At 42.8% G+C, this 15,632-nt stretch overlaps 1 protein-coding gene and 2 non-coding genes across 3 annotated transcripts; all 3 read right to left on the reverse strand.

The window, feature by feature from the left end:
- Positions 1 to 3,819: 3,819 nt before the first annotated feature.
- Positions 3,820 to 3,893, reverse strand: TRNAI-AAU (transfer RNA isoleucine (anticodon AAU)). Its single transcript has one exon. It is a non-coding gene; the product is annotated as a tRNA-Ile (tRNA).
- A 4,331-nt stretch (positions 3,894 to 8,224) lies between these two features.
- POM121L2 (POM121 transmembrane nucleoporin like 2) lies at positions 8,225 to 11,329 on the reverse strand. The gene has a single exon (XM_011000054.1). It carries the CDS (start codon positions 11,327 to 11,329, stop codon positions 8,225 to 8,227), a length of 3,105 nt encoding a protein of 1,034 aa, XP_010998356.1.
- A 1,909-nt stretch (positions 11,330 to 13,238) lies between these two features.
- On the reverse strand, positions 13,239 to 13,310 carry TRNAM-CAU (transfer RNA methionine (anticodon CAU)). Its single transcript has one exon. It is a non-coding gene; the product is annotated as a tRNA-Met (tRNA).
- Positions 13,311 to 15,632: the final 2,322 nt, after the last annotated feature.

The following is a 15,632-nucleotide window of genomic DNA, read 5'->3' on the forward strand; positions in this document are numbered from 1 at the left end:
CCAGCCAGTTTCTTTTCTTTTTTTTTTTTTTTTTCATACCTCCTTTGAGGATTTCAGTTTTCACTCTGACCAATGCATTCTCAAGAATTTTTGATCAACAGGAGAGCCTTCAGGACTACTTCTCAGTATTTTTATCAAGTTCATTTAGTTGCTCTCATCCAAAAGGTGCACAGCTGTGCTAAGAGAAGAAAAATTTTCTTAGCCACTGGACCCTTTAAATAGGCAGCCAAATCATTTCTCTTCTAGAAGTTTTTACAACTTCATATGGAAGTTATTTCTCGGTTTCAAATATGCAGTAAGGAGACGATGGTGCTTAACAGTCATGTTGACTAAAACAATGAAGTTTATCAGTTGGCTTAACTGAAATGACATGTAAATTACTTGGCAAAATAGACTGGTATTCAAACACTGGTAGTATCCTTCTCTAGGACACTAAACTGTTGCTATTTATCCCTACGTGAAATTGTCCATTTTCTGGTATTTGTGAAGAATGGCAATTTGCTGTATCACATGAAATGTATTAAAAAAAAAAATAGACAGCATTTCAGCGGGAGCAGAGGCAGCCAGACAAGCCAGACTTGAGAGGGCTCTCGCTGCTTTAAGTCTCTGAGTCATGCTCCCTCTGCGTCTTAACCACAGGGGAGACCCAGGACTCTGAAAAAGAAAAAGCCAGTTTAGCTGAAGAGGGTTGGTAGAGGAAAAGCCCAAAAGGTAAGTATGGGTGACATTCAGGTCTGGTCCTGCCAAGATGAAACTTAAGATCAAACTTTGTAGTACTTCATAAAAAAAAAAAATTGCAAATAAAGGGGAAAGGAGCAACACGAGGAAAACAGAACAAAGTGACTAAGAAACTAAGAGCTGAGACTTAAAAGAGGAGAGTCGAGAGTCTGGTGAAGCAGGAGGGGGAGAAGACTGTCCCTGACATATATGAAGTCTTAGCAGTATTACCTATTATCTCCATTCTTGAATCTGTAGGAACAGTGTAATCAACTATAAGTAAATAGAAATATGAACTGTTATGAAAAAAATTTGTAATAATCAGGAAACCTTCCTCTCCCTCATATATATGCATATGTACATATTAAAATGAGAAAAACTCCAGTTTTCCAGCTGGGTAGGGAAATTCTTCCCCACCGTTTGTTTCTTGCCTGTGAGTCTCCTTTGTTTTTAACAGACCACTTCACTTCTGGTTACTTCTGTTCACCAGATGTGTGGAGGTTTTTTCCCCAGATTAAGTAATTCTCTGGGATAGCACTTGGGTTTCCTATAATGTGACTCAAACCTGAAACAGAGATAGTGTCAGATCCCACAGGTTAAGGACTCAATCCTACAAGACTGCCCTCACTTCTGTCCCTGTCTGTCTGTCTCACACACACACAGACACAGACACACACACACACTTCAGACACCAGTACAAAACCCAGGTTGCCACCCATGCTTCTGACCAACAGCCTATAAATTGGACGGTTCAACAACTCCCTCCTTGGGTTCTATCAGTTTGAAAGAGAAGCTCATAGAACTCAGGGAAGCACATTTGTCAGTTTATGAAGATATGCTAAAAGATGTAGATGAATGGCCAAGTGAAGAGATACTTCAGGCAAGGTCTGGAAACGTCCTGAGCACAGGAGCTTCTATCCTTGTGGAGTTGGGGTGCCTCACCCTCCCTGGGTGGTCGATGTATTTACCAACCTGGAAGCTCCCTGAACTCCATACTAATGGAGCTGAAAATTCCAGCCTTCTAATTCTGGGTTGGTCTTTCTGGTGACCAGCCGCCATCTTGGAGCCATCCAAGAGCTCACCCAGAGTCACCTCAATAGAACAAAGGGTTATCCTAATGTTCTTATCACTCAGGAAATTACAAAGGTTTCAGGAGATCTGTGCCAGGAACCAAGGATATATCTATATATCTGAGTGAAAGAAGCCAGGAGCAAAAGTGCACATAATGCATGATTTATAAGAAATTCCAGAAAAGGCAAAACTATCATGAGAGAAAGCAGATCTGTAGTTGTCTGGACTGGGGTGGAGGTGTGACTGACTGGGAAAGGGCAGTATTGGTTTCCTATTGCTATTGTAATAAATTACCACAAACTTAGTGATTTAAAACAACATAAATACATTACCTTATACTTCTACAGTTCAGAAGTCTAAAATGGATCAGTGGGACTGCATTCCCTTGATAAGCTCTAGAGGAGGATATGGTTTTTGTTTTTTGTTTTTGTTTGTTTGTTTGTTTGTTGTTTTGCATTTTCCAGCTACTAGAGGCAGCAGGCACTCCTTGGCTAATAGCCCTGCATCTCTCAGACCTGTGCATTTGTGGCACATCGCCTTCTCTGACTCTGACTCCTCAGAAGGACCCTCGTGATTACATTGGGCCAATCTTGGTAATTCAAGATAAGCACCTTATTTCAAGATCTTTAACTTAATCACCTCTGCAAACTCCCTTTTACCATGTACAATAAGATATTCATAGATTTCAAGGATTAGGATGTGAACATCTTTGGGAGTCATTTTTCTGACTACCACAGGGCATAATGAAATTTTTTTGGATATTGGAAATGTTCTCTATATAACAATATTCATAACAACATTCAATTTATTATATACATAATAAACAATATATTCGTGTATTATATCTTCAACATCTACCACACACAGAATAACAGCAAATGATTGCATTGTGAAGAGCGGTGAGATTAGTAAATATGTGTTAAATTAATACATAATTTCCTTTCATCATCAAACCGTTTAGGAGCCCCTATTTCAGGATTCTGTGAATGCTCATGAGTTTAGGCAGTGTTCTGTGCTGTGTTCCCTGTTGTGGAAGAATATTATGAGTGTCATCTTCCCTCCTGCTCTGCAGTTTCACAAAGCCTCCTCCTCCTGTATGTTTTCTCTTAGATGATCCAAACAGAACATTTCAGATTCAACTTCTGCTGAATATGCCAACTTTTTTGAAAATAAGCTCTGATTTTTCCAAGTGTACTGTTTGAAAGCTCTTTAATGATAACATAAAGATTCCATGTTATATTGTTAAGTGACAAAAGCAAGTTTCAGCATGGTATGTAAACATTCTGTCTTACGAAAAGAAGGGAAAACAAGAAATTATATAAATAATTGTGTACAGAAAATTGGAAAGGATACTTAAGCAACTATACATAGAGTTTACCTATAGAAGTTAGAAATGATCATTTAGGTGGATGAAGTATAGGACAGAAGGAGACTTTTCCCTGTACCATTTAACATGTTTTAACTTTGAAACATGTGAATATACTTCTTACCCCAAAATTAAACATTTTTTAAAAACAATGAGCCTTCTGTATGTGCAGTCAGTCCTCACAACGTTAAAACAAAGTTCTACTTCACTCCTACTGTTGATGTTAATAAAAAAAAATTTTTTTACACGTGTCACTTTGAAAATTTTTTCAATCTTTCTCTGAAATAGTGAAGACCCCAGTATAGATATGTAGAAAGTGTCTGTGGTTTTACAATTTCTTTTTAAATTGAAATAATCCGAATAGGTTTGTTTGTTCGCTTGCTTATTTGCAAGAATCAATTTCCCAATTGAAAAAACAAACAAACAAAAAAAGTCACAAGTGGCTCTCTTTCACTTGCCGGGTCACTGTTATGCCTTCTTCCCGTAGATGGGATTCAAAGAAGGACCTAAACCTTGGGGGAAATTAAAAATGTTTGTTGAAAAGCCTTTAAATTCTAAATGAGAGGTTTGTGTCGCAGACGGTGATGAATGTAGATACGTATGTTGAAATCTGAGAGTGGAAAGACCGTCATTTGTGTTACGAATGTAATCGAAAAAGCACGGCTTGGCCCGTACGGGGATCGAACCCGCGACCTTGGCGTTATTAGCACCACGCTCTAACCAACTGAGCTAACCGGCCCTTAACTGTGGCACCGCCTTCCTTTTTAGAAGATATAAACGAAAACGAAAACGAAACGAAACCGTATCTTCAAATTCTTCTGGGGACAAACCCTCCCCCAAAATAACACCAACGAAGAACTTAAACAACCAAAAAGTAACAATTTTTAAAAATCCCCATATTCTTCCTAATTCATTCTCCCCCATCACGGAGATAGGAAAAAGAAAAAAAGAAAAACTTTTGACCAGAATGAATTCTCCCTCTTGGGGGGCCTCTCTTAAACTGCCATTTCTGACCCAAAACCATTAGATCAAAGTCCCCGAACGAAGCATCCTTCCTCCTACGCAGGGAAGGCGGGAGGCAAACTGGAAGCTCCTCCAAGCCAGAGCCGGCAGCGGGCGGATCACGGAACTGACCACAGAGCAGGGCTCGGATGACTAGTCTCCTGTGCGCTCCTCTTGCTGATACTTGGCTCCTGGAGACAATTAGGACATATCTAGGTCACGAAACCTGAGAACAAACTAAATCCAAAGCTAGCAGAAGGAAGGATATAATAAAGATTAGAGTAGAGATAAATAAAATAAAGAATAGAAAACTAATAAATAGAATCAACAAAACCAAAAGTTAGTTTTTTTAAAAGATTAACAAAATTGACAAATATTTACTAGACCAACAAATAAAAAAAAGGAAATATGCAAATAACTAAAATCATAAATGAGGGTGGGGACATTACTATCAGCCTTACAGAAATAAAAAGGATTATAAAAGAATACTGTGAATGATTGTTTGCCAACAGATTAGATAACCTAGGTAAAATGGGCAAATTCCTAGAAACATACAAAATACTGACATTGACTCAAAAAGATAAAGAATATCAAAACAGATCTAGAGTAAGTAAAGAGATTGAATTAGTAATCAAAAACATTCAAAGAGAAGCCAGGACCAGATGGCTCCAGTGATGATTATATCAAATATTTAAAGAAGACTTAACACCAAGCCTTGTCAAATTCCTCTTAAAAATAGAAGTGGAGGGGAAACTTCCTAATGCATTCTACCAAAGACTACAGGTTAATATCCTTTATGAACATAGATGCAAAAATTCTCAACAAACTACTAGCCAATCGAATTCAACAGCATACAAAAAGTATTATTCACCATGAGCAAGTGAGATTTATCCCAGGATTGAAAATGTAGTTCAACATAAGAAAATTAGTTAATATTATTTACCACATTAATATAAAAACATAAAATCCACATGATCATTTCAACTGATGCAGAAAAACTGTTTGACAAAAATCCCAAACTCTCATGACTGAAAAAAAAAGCACTCAAAAAATTAAGAATATAAGGGAATATCCTCAACATGATAAAGAGACTTTATGAAAAGCCCACAACTAGCAACACAGTCACTGGTGAAAATCAGAAGTCTTCCCCTTTAAGATTAGGAACAAGGCAAGGATGCCTGCTCTTACCACTCCTAGTCAACATTGTACTGGAAATTCTAGCCAGAGCAAACATGAAAGAATAAAAAATTAAAATTATCCAAACTGGGAAGGAAGAAGTAATACTATATTTATTCTCAGATGACATAATCCTATATGTAGAAAATCCCAAATAATCCACAAAAACCTATTAGAGCTAATAAATAAATTCATCAAAGTTATAAGGTATAAGATCAATACACAAAAATCAATTGCATTTCTGTGCACTTGCATAGGCTATTCTGTCTGTTGGAGGTCCAAGATGTGCAGTTCCCCAGGGCTGTCTATTAATCCTTTGCCTTAGAAAGAAAAAAAGTATTAGTCTAAGCCACTGAGAAAACCTCAGGTTGGGTCCATTCAGAGATTCCCCTGACATGTTTCCCCCAGTCCCAGATCCAACTCTTCTCAGAAGAACAAATACTCCCCAATTATCATCCCTTGAATCCATCTTCTCCCTCAGCCTTGAGTCCCGCTAGAGAGGCTAGTGACTCAGACCAGTTGCTTTCCTGGACACATATTCCACTCCTTCTTCTCAAGTTCTGCCAATTTTTGCTGGAGGAAGGCTGTGAGAATGGGATTGGGGGACAGAACCTGGAAGCATCTTCCTCCCTCACATCAATGAGGGACAGTGAGTCCTTGTTCCTCCTGTTTATGGGTCAAAGACTCAATTGTCTTTTGCTCAAAACTCTCCTCATCTCTATATCAGAACCAGCTTCCCTGAGCAGGCTCTGCTTCCCACATGACAGCTGGGACCACTGAGCTTAAACTGCAAGTCAGCCCCACCAACCGTAAGCTGGTTTTGCCCAAGGAAGGAAGCACATCAGAAAGCTAAGCCCCACCTGATGACCGGATCTGCAGTGATCCTGGCTGCCTATTTCCTCTGCCCATTACTGTGCAATCTATCACCAAGTCCTGCTCCTTAATCCCTTCTCTCTCTACTGCCTCCCCATGCCCACTATTAACTACCTGGTTGTTGTTAACCAGGTAATTACCTAGTTCAAATGTATGTCTTTCATGTTTGTTGGTGTCTCCACAGCCTCTCACACATTTCCAGGTCTCCAGTCTGTCCCCATTTGATTCCTCCCTCACATGACAGCTAGAACAATCTAAACTCAAGTTTGTCTCTTTCCTACTTAAAATCTTTCCATGACTCTCCACTGTGTTTGGAACCCTGTCTATACTGCACATCTATGTTTATAAGCATATCCATGATCTGCCCCTGCTTCTCCCCAACCATGTCTGACTCCTTGGAAGTTATCCCAACAGATTTTCTTTGTCTTCCAGACCTGCCTGTGTACGTGCTTTATCTTTGGCTTGCAACACCCTTCTTCGCTTGGATCCCAGAACACACACCTTAAAACAGAATTCAGGTCTTAGATAAGATGACCTTCTGCCCTGCTTCCATTCCCCTGGTACTAGTTGTTTGTTTTGGAATCACTCGCTTACTAATCTTTCCAAAGTAGGAAATTTCCTTCACCTCTGAATGTCTGGTGCAAAGCACAACACAGGGCATATAGTTATCACTAGATAAATGTTAAATTATCATGAAAAGTAGAATATATGTAACACTTTTCTTCTTTCCCCAACTCTGTAAGATGGTAATCTCAGGTTGCAGAATATCTTTAAAAATTAAAATGCACGGATTTTTAGAGTCATATATACATGGGTTAGAGTTTACTTTGGTGATCTGTTATAGTGAGAGAGAAGTGAACGCAGACTTTGGAGCTAATAGGGTTTAAACTCCAAATCTAACCTTTACTAACTGGGGAGGTGGGGGGCAGTGTGGGCAAGTTTCTGAACATATTTCTGCCTTGGAATTGATATGAGTTTAACAGTAATTCCTATATCATTGACTTATTTCAATAACTTTATTTTATCAACCAATTTAAGATTGCATATTTTTTCCAATTAGATCTCTTCCAAGGTATCCATAAAAGAGGAGACAGATATATTCAGTGAGTCATTCTTGCTTTTCTTTTTCATCAGGATGGTAAGTGCTAAGGGATAGGTTATAGGTTACTCATAGACCTCCCATTGGTTATAGAACAGAGGTCAGATTAGGTATCTGCTGTTCTTCTCTTTCTCCTTTTTTTCTCAGGCCCAAGAGTCTTCCTGCCCTACCTATCCTATCTGGGAGAGGTGTGAATGGAGAGGGTGATTTTTTTAAGGCACAAATTTTTAAAACATTAAATGAAATTTCGGTTCCCTAATTGAGAATTTCTGGCTCATACTGGAGGAATCATGACCAATGGCGTACAAGGAAGAAGCAAGTTTGCACCACCCTGTTTTTTCCTCCTCTGGTCCTCCCACGGGTGCCCTTGTGGGCTGACAATTGATCCTCAAGGAAAAGTTGGAATCAAGGTCAAATTGCATTAAAAGCTTCTCCAAGAATGAATTGCAAAGCAAAATAGCAAGAAATGAGGAATTGGTCTCCTTAGGGGGCCAGATAAAAGGAACCACTTCTTAGAGCCACGTAAAAGCAGGCTAAGATTTAGAGAGAATCTATTCCTCCTCCCAAAGATGCAAGAGGGTATGGACTATACTTGCCTCCCTGGCATGCTTTTTTTTCCCAGAGAAAAAGCAGGAGGCAGTATCCTGACCAAGCTCACCATTGACATAGAGAAGGGTAGGCAGGGAGGGGAAGGCAAGGCTCTGCTCATCTCCAAAATTTGGTTTCACTCTTTCATTTTGCTATCCCCGCCAGATACTTTAGTCCTCCATCTTCTTCTGGAATGTAGATTAGGACCCACAAGGTGAATGTGTAAAGCTCTAACCTTAAATCCAGGGTATTTTTGCTTTAGAGAATTAGAAGAGACTAAGGCACTTCACTATACTGAGGTCCAAATCAGAGTACAAATGGCGGAGAACAGATTATTTCTTGCGGGCATGATGCCTTCGGGAATGCCTTTGCTCCCTATTCTTTGGGGTTTTTGATTTTGTACCAATGGAAAATGAAGGGGCTGATAATTTGAAAGATCCTTCCCCAACAGAGCCCTGGGCAGGCGGAAAGTGCATCCCAAAGCCAAGGCTGCTGCCTGCCTTAACTGGTCCAGGGTCAGGAGTGCTCTGAGCAAAGGGGGCCATGGAGGGGCCCCCAAACATGCTTTTTCCTGCAGAAATGCTGGCCCTCCCCAAGGTAAAATATGTGCCTTGGCTGGTCAAGCCCTGGTTGTTTTGGCCCCAGGCTTCTCCAGAGGGTGTGATGGTGCTAGTAGTCCCACTAGGCATTGCTCCAATGCTGAATGCTCCAGAGTTCGAGCTCATGTCTGGGACAGTCATGCTGATCCCAGACTCCCCACAGTCCATAGGGGTCACTAATCCCCCAAAGGCAAAAGGTCGTGGGGCTGTGCTACCAAACACTGGGCCACAAGCCCCACTCCTACAGGTTGGGGTGACAACTCCAAAACCCTTTGTATTAGCTTGACCAAAGGGAAAACTTGCTGGAGTGCTGCTAAATTCCGTCCGGAAGCTGGCAGAGACATGAAAGGTGGAAGCTGATGGTGCCAAACCACCAAAGGCTGACTGTGTGGTACTGCTGAAGGATGGTTGGGCTAGAGATGGTGTTGGGATTGAGGATGCCACTGTTGAGTTTCCAAAAATGAAAGAGCTACTGAAGCTTGGGCCAAGGGATGGTTGGGGGGTCCCTTGCTTCTGCCCATATGCAGCTGCAAATGTCACCTGGGGAGTGGCTCCCAGGGATGGTGGGAAAGGTGACCCTGAGCTTGACCCTAAGGGAACTGTGAATGCTGAGGTTGAATTGGAGATCCTGGATGACAATGCAGGAGGGTTGCTGGTTACTAGGGCTGAAGGTGACAGAGGGTTGCCAATAACCCTATAGTTGGCAGTGCTTCTGGTAGGGGGTATCTGGACAGCACTGGAAAGAACCTGGCTAAAGATGGTGACTGTGTGTACAGTAGGAATGGTAGGACACTGTTGTGGTGGCAAAATGAAGCCTGTGGCTGGGGAAAAGTTAGCTCTCAAGGCACAGGTAGCTCCAAGAAGGAAAGTGTGATGAGCGGAAGGGATGGAGTAAGTGTCGCCCAGGGTACTGGTAACATTCACTACACCAAAATCCAAAGGTGGTTTAAAAGAAGAATCTTTGGATGTGCAGACTGGGATGGTGGACATGACTACAGAGGTAGCCTTGACCAGGCCATGGAAGAGATGGGTAGAAGCAGGAGTAGGTAGAGGAGGGGTCTGCTTGAAAGAGACAGGAGCTATCATGGGCATAGTTTTAAGTGGTCTCATACTGTCAAAGATAGGCTTGAAGGTGGGAGTTAAGATACCTGAAGTTGAAGATGCTGCAGCTGTGACTGAAATTCTGGAGTATAAGGAGTCTCCAATCTCACTATTGGTTGGAAGCCCAAAGATGGATTTTGACATGGGGTCAGCAGAGGTTGCACTGGGAGGTGCAGATGCAGAAAGATGGGGAGCTGGGCTACTCATCCGTCCGAGCAAAGTACTTTGCATAGTGGGTGCTGCAGGCATTACGACAGGTGAGTCTCGGGGCACAGCAGCCTGAGAGATTGAAGGTGGCCGTGTGGTGTCAGTGACTGGTGATGTGGGAGAAACAGGGGTCACAAGGATGACAGTAGCTGTGCGATTTGAGTCTGAAGAGGTGCCTGAAAGGGGCTCTGACTGTGAGCACTGCAGTGGGGCCAGCATGCTTGCTGTCTTCACGGGTGAGTGGGCCACACTGGTTGCCTCCCCAGTGGATTGTGGGAAGGCCAGTGGACCTGGCAACTTCTGTGTTTTATTTAAGCTTTCCAACTGAGGATTAGTGCCCTGGCTTGGAACTGTGCCTGAAGAAGGCAGGGTGAGAGGCCCAGAAGGCTGAATAGCAGATGGAGTCTCAGGGACAGAGTCTGTGGTGACCTCAGTCATAACTCCTCTGGCTTTGTTGCTCCATTGGAGTCCAGCTTTCCTTCCTAAGGCCAGATCTTCTTCAGGGGCTGCATAATCAGGCTGGGGAGGTAGAGTCAGGGACAGCGGGTCCCCACGGCTAGATAGAAGCAGTGGAATCTGATTTTGCTGCCCAGAACAGCCAGATGTTTCCAGGGACTCTTCTGATACCACTGGGACTGGAGAGTGAGACAGATGACCTTTTTCTTTCTTTTTTAATGGCCACTCTGGTATCTGGAGTGATGCATCGGGAACACTTCTCTTCCAAGGCTCAGAGAAACCTCTAGAAGAGCTGTAAGAGCTTGTAATAGCATTTCTTTTGGAGCTAAGGGGACCACCTGTGTGTATACTGGCCAAGGAGCTCATGGAGTAGCAACTGGGTCTCTTATTCAGGCTGTGATCTGAGCTCCAGGGGCGGAGGCTTCTCTTTAGAGGCCCAGGCCTGGGCACAAAAGAAGTGAGGACTCCATTTTTTATCAGAGGCTTAAATGCAGATGGCCTTGTCTCTGTAGTCCTTCTCTTAAGGTCCAAGCTCTCAGGGAACGGTGGTTCTTCCAAACTTACTTTCCCTTTCTTGCACTCTCGGAGGACCTTCAGCACTGTCTCTTTTGCACATGGATCTGAGGGCTTCTTAGAGAGTGAGGACCCTGCACAGTCGATTACCTCTACTGGGGAAGAGGAGCGGGGCGCTGTCCGCTCAGGAGGAGCGATCTTGATAGTCACCGGGCTCCATATGGCCCTGGGGTGCCGAAGAGACCAAACGCTGCGCTTGAAGTAACTTTCCCACCAGTCTGAGGGAAGAGGCCCCATGATGGAATTCTGGGACCTCTTCATGGGAAAGCGCCTCCAAGCCTCATTAACTACCCACGTGGTGGGATTGGTAGGATCCCAGTTCGGTGGCCTCCTCGCAGGTCGGTGCCGCGGGGCAGGGTGGGCACGATGGATGTGCTGAACCCGGTGGACTTGGTGAAGGGGCTGAGTTGGCCGGCGGTTCAACGGCCTCTCCGACAAGTCTGTGCGCTCCTCTGCGGGGGACGATGGCGGGGGTCCCGGCTTGCCCAGGTAACTGCCCATGAGGAGCAACGAGGCGGAATCGGTGACTTAGACTTAGGGTTTCGGCTCCCGAGGTTTCTCACGTCTGGTGACTCAGCCGCCGTCGAAGTGCGCAGTGTTCGGATGACGGTTAGGTTCCCGGCGCGAGGAAAGTGCAAGGGTCTCGGGGCGCTCCACACCCTCCAGGTCCAGCATCCGAAGGTCAGAGCCAGGTGAAAACAGAGGGCACGTGGGACCTCGGCAGTCCCTGTAGCTTGCTCTACTATTTTGAGGCCGAAGGTGGGCGCTCAGGCCTCTGTTCTCTCCTCTCCGGGTTGCAACGAGGCCCGAGGAGAGGGATTCAAGAGGTAGCGCGCGGTCCGAGATCACCGAGTCAGTGGAGCGGGCGCCGGGTCTCCAGGATCTGGCAGCGACTGGCGTGGAGGGTCCATGCTCCCGGTCCAGGCACGGATCCGTCCTCCTGCCTGTTTCCCGGAGTCGGAGGAGGGTGTGCAGCCCAAGCCCCGCTAAGTGACTGGGGGCTGCGCTCGCGGGAGCGCAGGACTGGAGACCCTGACAGGTGGACCCATGCAGCCCAGATGAGTTCGTGGCGCCAACAGCCAGAAACACTGGAGGTTGAATTTGTTGGTTGGGGATTCCCTCACTTCTCCTTTTCATTTGCCCTTTCCTTTCTGCAGCCAGTAGGTGTCAGTCATTTGCCTCCGGGAGGACAAGCTCCTGACGCAGACACCTCCGGGCCCCATCCAGGGTCGCCTCCCCTAGGCTGAATCCAGGTCTCCCTTTGTTCGCACTTTGAGTACGCAAGTAACATCGCAGTCTGGCGGGGCCTCGAGGTTCCAGAGGGGGCTGAAGGCATTTGTCTATCGCCCCTGAACCTGAGCCCTTCGCAGGCACCCGGCTTAGTTCGTAGCTCATTCCACCCCCTCAGTCTCTCCAGTCACGATCCTCACCTAATGCAGTGGGATCGGAGCTCTCGGAGGGGAGTAAAGAAGTGAGAGATTTAATTTGAGGCTGAATATTCATGCTAAACCAGAGTAAACTATGTGACTAACATCCTGAAAAATTCAGAAACAAATAACATTTAAAGTGTTCTAAAACAATTCCTTCTAATAACAATAAAATTAGCACGGATTGAATACGACTCTTCCAAGAAAGGTCATTTGAAGGTAGTCGGAGAACGAGTTCCCTTCAAAAGCCACACTGTCCAAAAGTGGGTCCAGATATTTTCCATTTTGTTGGTCTCTCTTCCTTGAAGTAGTATGTCCACAGAATTTTATGCCAATATAACGTATGTTTACGCTTAAAATCTTTATTCGATCATCCTACTATACTAGTCCGCACCAAATACATAAATATTGGTATTTATAAATATATAAATTCAGGTATAAATATTGAAATCTGAAATTTTGATATTTGATGGGACCACAAATCTGTATGGTAGTTGATTCTTTTGGTTTAAGTTATATTTGCATTTACTAGTAGTATGGAATTAATCAAAACATAAGCAGATAATAAATTTGAAAACCCTTTTACTGGGAGACATAATAGAAATAAATGTGGCATTTGTCACTTCCTTCTCCATGAAATCGCATATAACATACAAGGCCACCTCAATTGAAGTAATATTTCCAGTTGTTCCTCTGCTGGACACCAAGGATGGAAGGAATTTTACAATTTGGGGCAGCGTGCCACTTCACATAGGTAGAAGAGTTTTGGAATTGCCTAGTGGAGGAATGGTGGGATTTCAAAGTAAGATGGGAAAGAAGAACCCAAACTAGAGGAGGATTCCCAAACTTGTGAATTTTAATTGGTTGAATGTGGAAGATATAGAAATTGATTCGGTTTTTGTGTTTATAGCTTAGTTGGAATAACGTTTATAAAGGAGACAAATGTTAAAGGGAAAAAAAAGAGAAAACAGAGAAATACCCCGTAGCAGAGGATGGTTTCGATCCATCGACCTCTGGGTTATGGGCCCAGCACGCTTCCGCTGCGCCACTCTGCTGGCTGAGTAATGATTGCACTGTTCTCCTCCCCAACCATTAAATCACCTTTTCTGCGCTAATTAAAAAAAAAAAAAATTCTTTTCTATTTCCATCCTTCCTTTCATAATTTCTGTACACTGCTGCTATTTCTTTTCTCATGGTTGGCTGTATTGTTGCAATGCCATACAATTCAGAGTATATTTTATGCTGTATTTGAACTTATACTGATTAAGTCAACTGAAACTAAATAGAAATGAATTTTAGAAGGGAGCAGAGTATTTCTGTGAAGAAATAGCAAGAAGTAAAACAAGTTTACCAATTCCATCATGTTTAGGTCATTTCTGGTTTTATTCTTCAATGTTGTATTTCAAGGGAACTCTGAACTATTATCTTACCTTTCTACCTAAGGCCCAGTCTCTTAAAATGAACTGGTACTTTGTAAACTAAGTGCAAGGTAATAAGAAAGAGGCTGGGAGATACAGTATCTGTCTCTTTCCCAATCTACTTGTTCATTGGTATGTTCAAAGGGAAGAAGGGACTTCAAGAAGTACATGCCTACATCCTGTCCAAATTTATTCTTTGAAGTAAATCTTGAAAATCATTCTCTTTTCCATGTGTCTTTCCCCCTCAGATAAAACCTTGTGATATTGGTGATGAGAAGGTAAAAAGAAGCATAGTGATGAAATTGGTCTGTTAAAGGGATCAGTTACTTAAAAGATACCCTCCTGCTCCCACAGGTCCTCTGGTATTGTCTCTGTTATGGTGGAAAAGACCCATATGATAGGTACTTGGATTCCCGGCTTCTCTGAATAGAATTTGTAGATACAGAATTTGAGATACTCTTCCTAATTAAAAGCATCTTCTCAATTTTATTTGGGTGGTTCCATTTACAGTTGGGACATTCCTATTTTTAAAAGCCTAAGTTTCTGAGGATGAAGCATACAACAAATCTGACTTGAGACTTCACCTGGAGCCCAGGTGGTTGCCAGGATACATCTAGACCCATCCAGAGGCTCCCACAACTCGGTCCGGAGCGCGGTGGTGCTGCAACCTCTTAACTGACAGCTGGGCATTCTCCATAAGAAAGCTTTTCCGAAACGGAAAAGCGTACTGTCAAGCAGCATTCCGGAAGACACAATTCTGACTACCACTAGATAACAGCCTCGCAGCTAATACCAGCAGGGCGACCGAGCCAAGGGCTGGCGACGGGAAATGACGCAATAGAGGCGCCGGGAATCGTGTGCAATTCACTGCTCCGCCGTCTCCATGGTAACAGTCACATTGGTCCCAGCGGTCAAGGCAGCGGCTTTTGATCTGGACCTAGGAATCGAGGGTCAAGCTTGGCGCGCTAAATTCGCCTGTCTTCCTGCTGGAGCTGCGGTCCTGTTTATCCTCCCACGCCTTCGGCTCCTCGGCAGAGAATAACGCCTGCATAAAACCGAATAATCTCAGGTTCCACTTATGTTGTTTAGTGAGATAACTTGGGTACCCTCACCAATGCATATTTAACATCCAGAGGGGATAATGTTTTGGCACTTCTCTCCTCTGTACAAGAAAAAAAATTTTTTTTTTCAGTAATAATCCTGAAATGGAGTGAAAAATACAATGGCTAGTGAAATAGTCTTTATTGTACTCCATATATAATTATGCCAGTTTTTTAAAAAGTTTTTAATACAGGTCAAAAAGTTGGTTTTTTTAAAAACATTTTTTATTGATTTATAATCATTTTACAACGTTGTGTCAAATTCCAGTGTAGAGCACAATTTTTCAGTTATACATGAACATATATATATTCATTGTCACATTTTTTTCTCTGAGCTACCATAAGATCTTGTATATATTTCCCTGTGCTATACAGTGTAATCTTGTTTATCTATTCTACAATTTTGAAATTCCAGTCTATAAAAAGTTTTTAAATAGTAGACCGATATTTTTAATTACATGAATGTATTTTTGGAAAAAGATGAAAAAGCTTACCTACATATTAGTGTGTTGCAGTCATGAATAATAACTTCATAGTTTCTGTTTTTGTCTTCTGCAAATTTCTCAATAACTGACAAAAATTTATCTTGTTTGCATATTCACCTTCACTAGACAGTATAGCCAGATTTGTCAATCTATCATCCCTTGTAGTTGATTGAAGAGCGCTTGATTTTATTAAATTCAATTTCAGAAAGTTTCTTTCACATGAAGCAACAGGTATACAAATAGGAAAAATCTTAAAGGTAAGTCTGGAAGAGATTCATAAAAGTCCTATTTCAAAATTCACAGTAGTTATTTGCAAATGGATTTTAAATTTCTCTGCAGTTCAAAAATCATAAACACACAAGTCCAAAGTCACA

The sequence above is a fragment of the Camelus dromedarius genome, chromosome 19 (genome assembly GCF_036321535.1).
Source record: "Camelus dromedarius isolate mCamDro1 chromosome 19, mCamDro1.pat, whole genome shotgun sequence".
In the NCBI taxonomy this organism is placed as follows: domain Eukaryota; kingdom Metazoa; phylum Chordata; class Mammalia; order Artiodactyla; family Camelidae; genus Camelus; species Camelus dromedarius.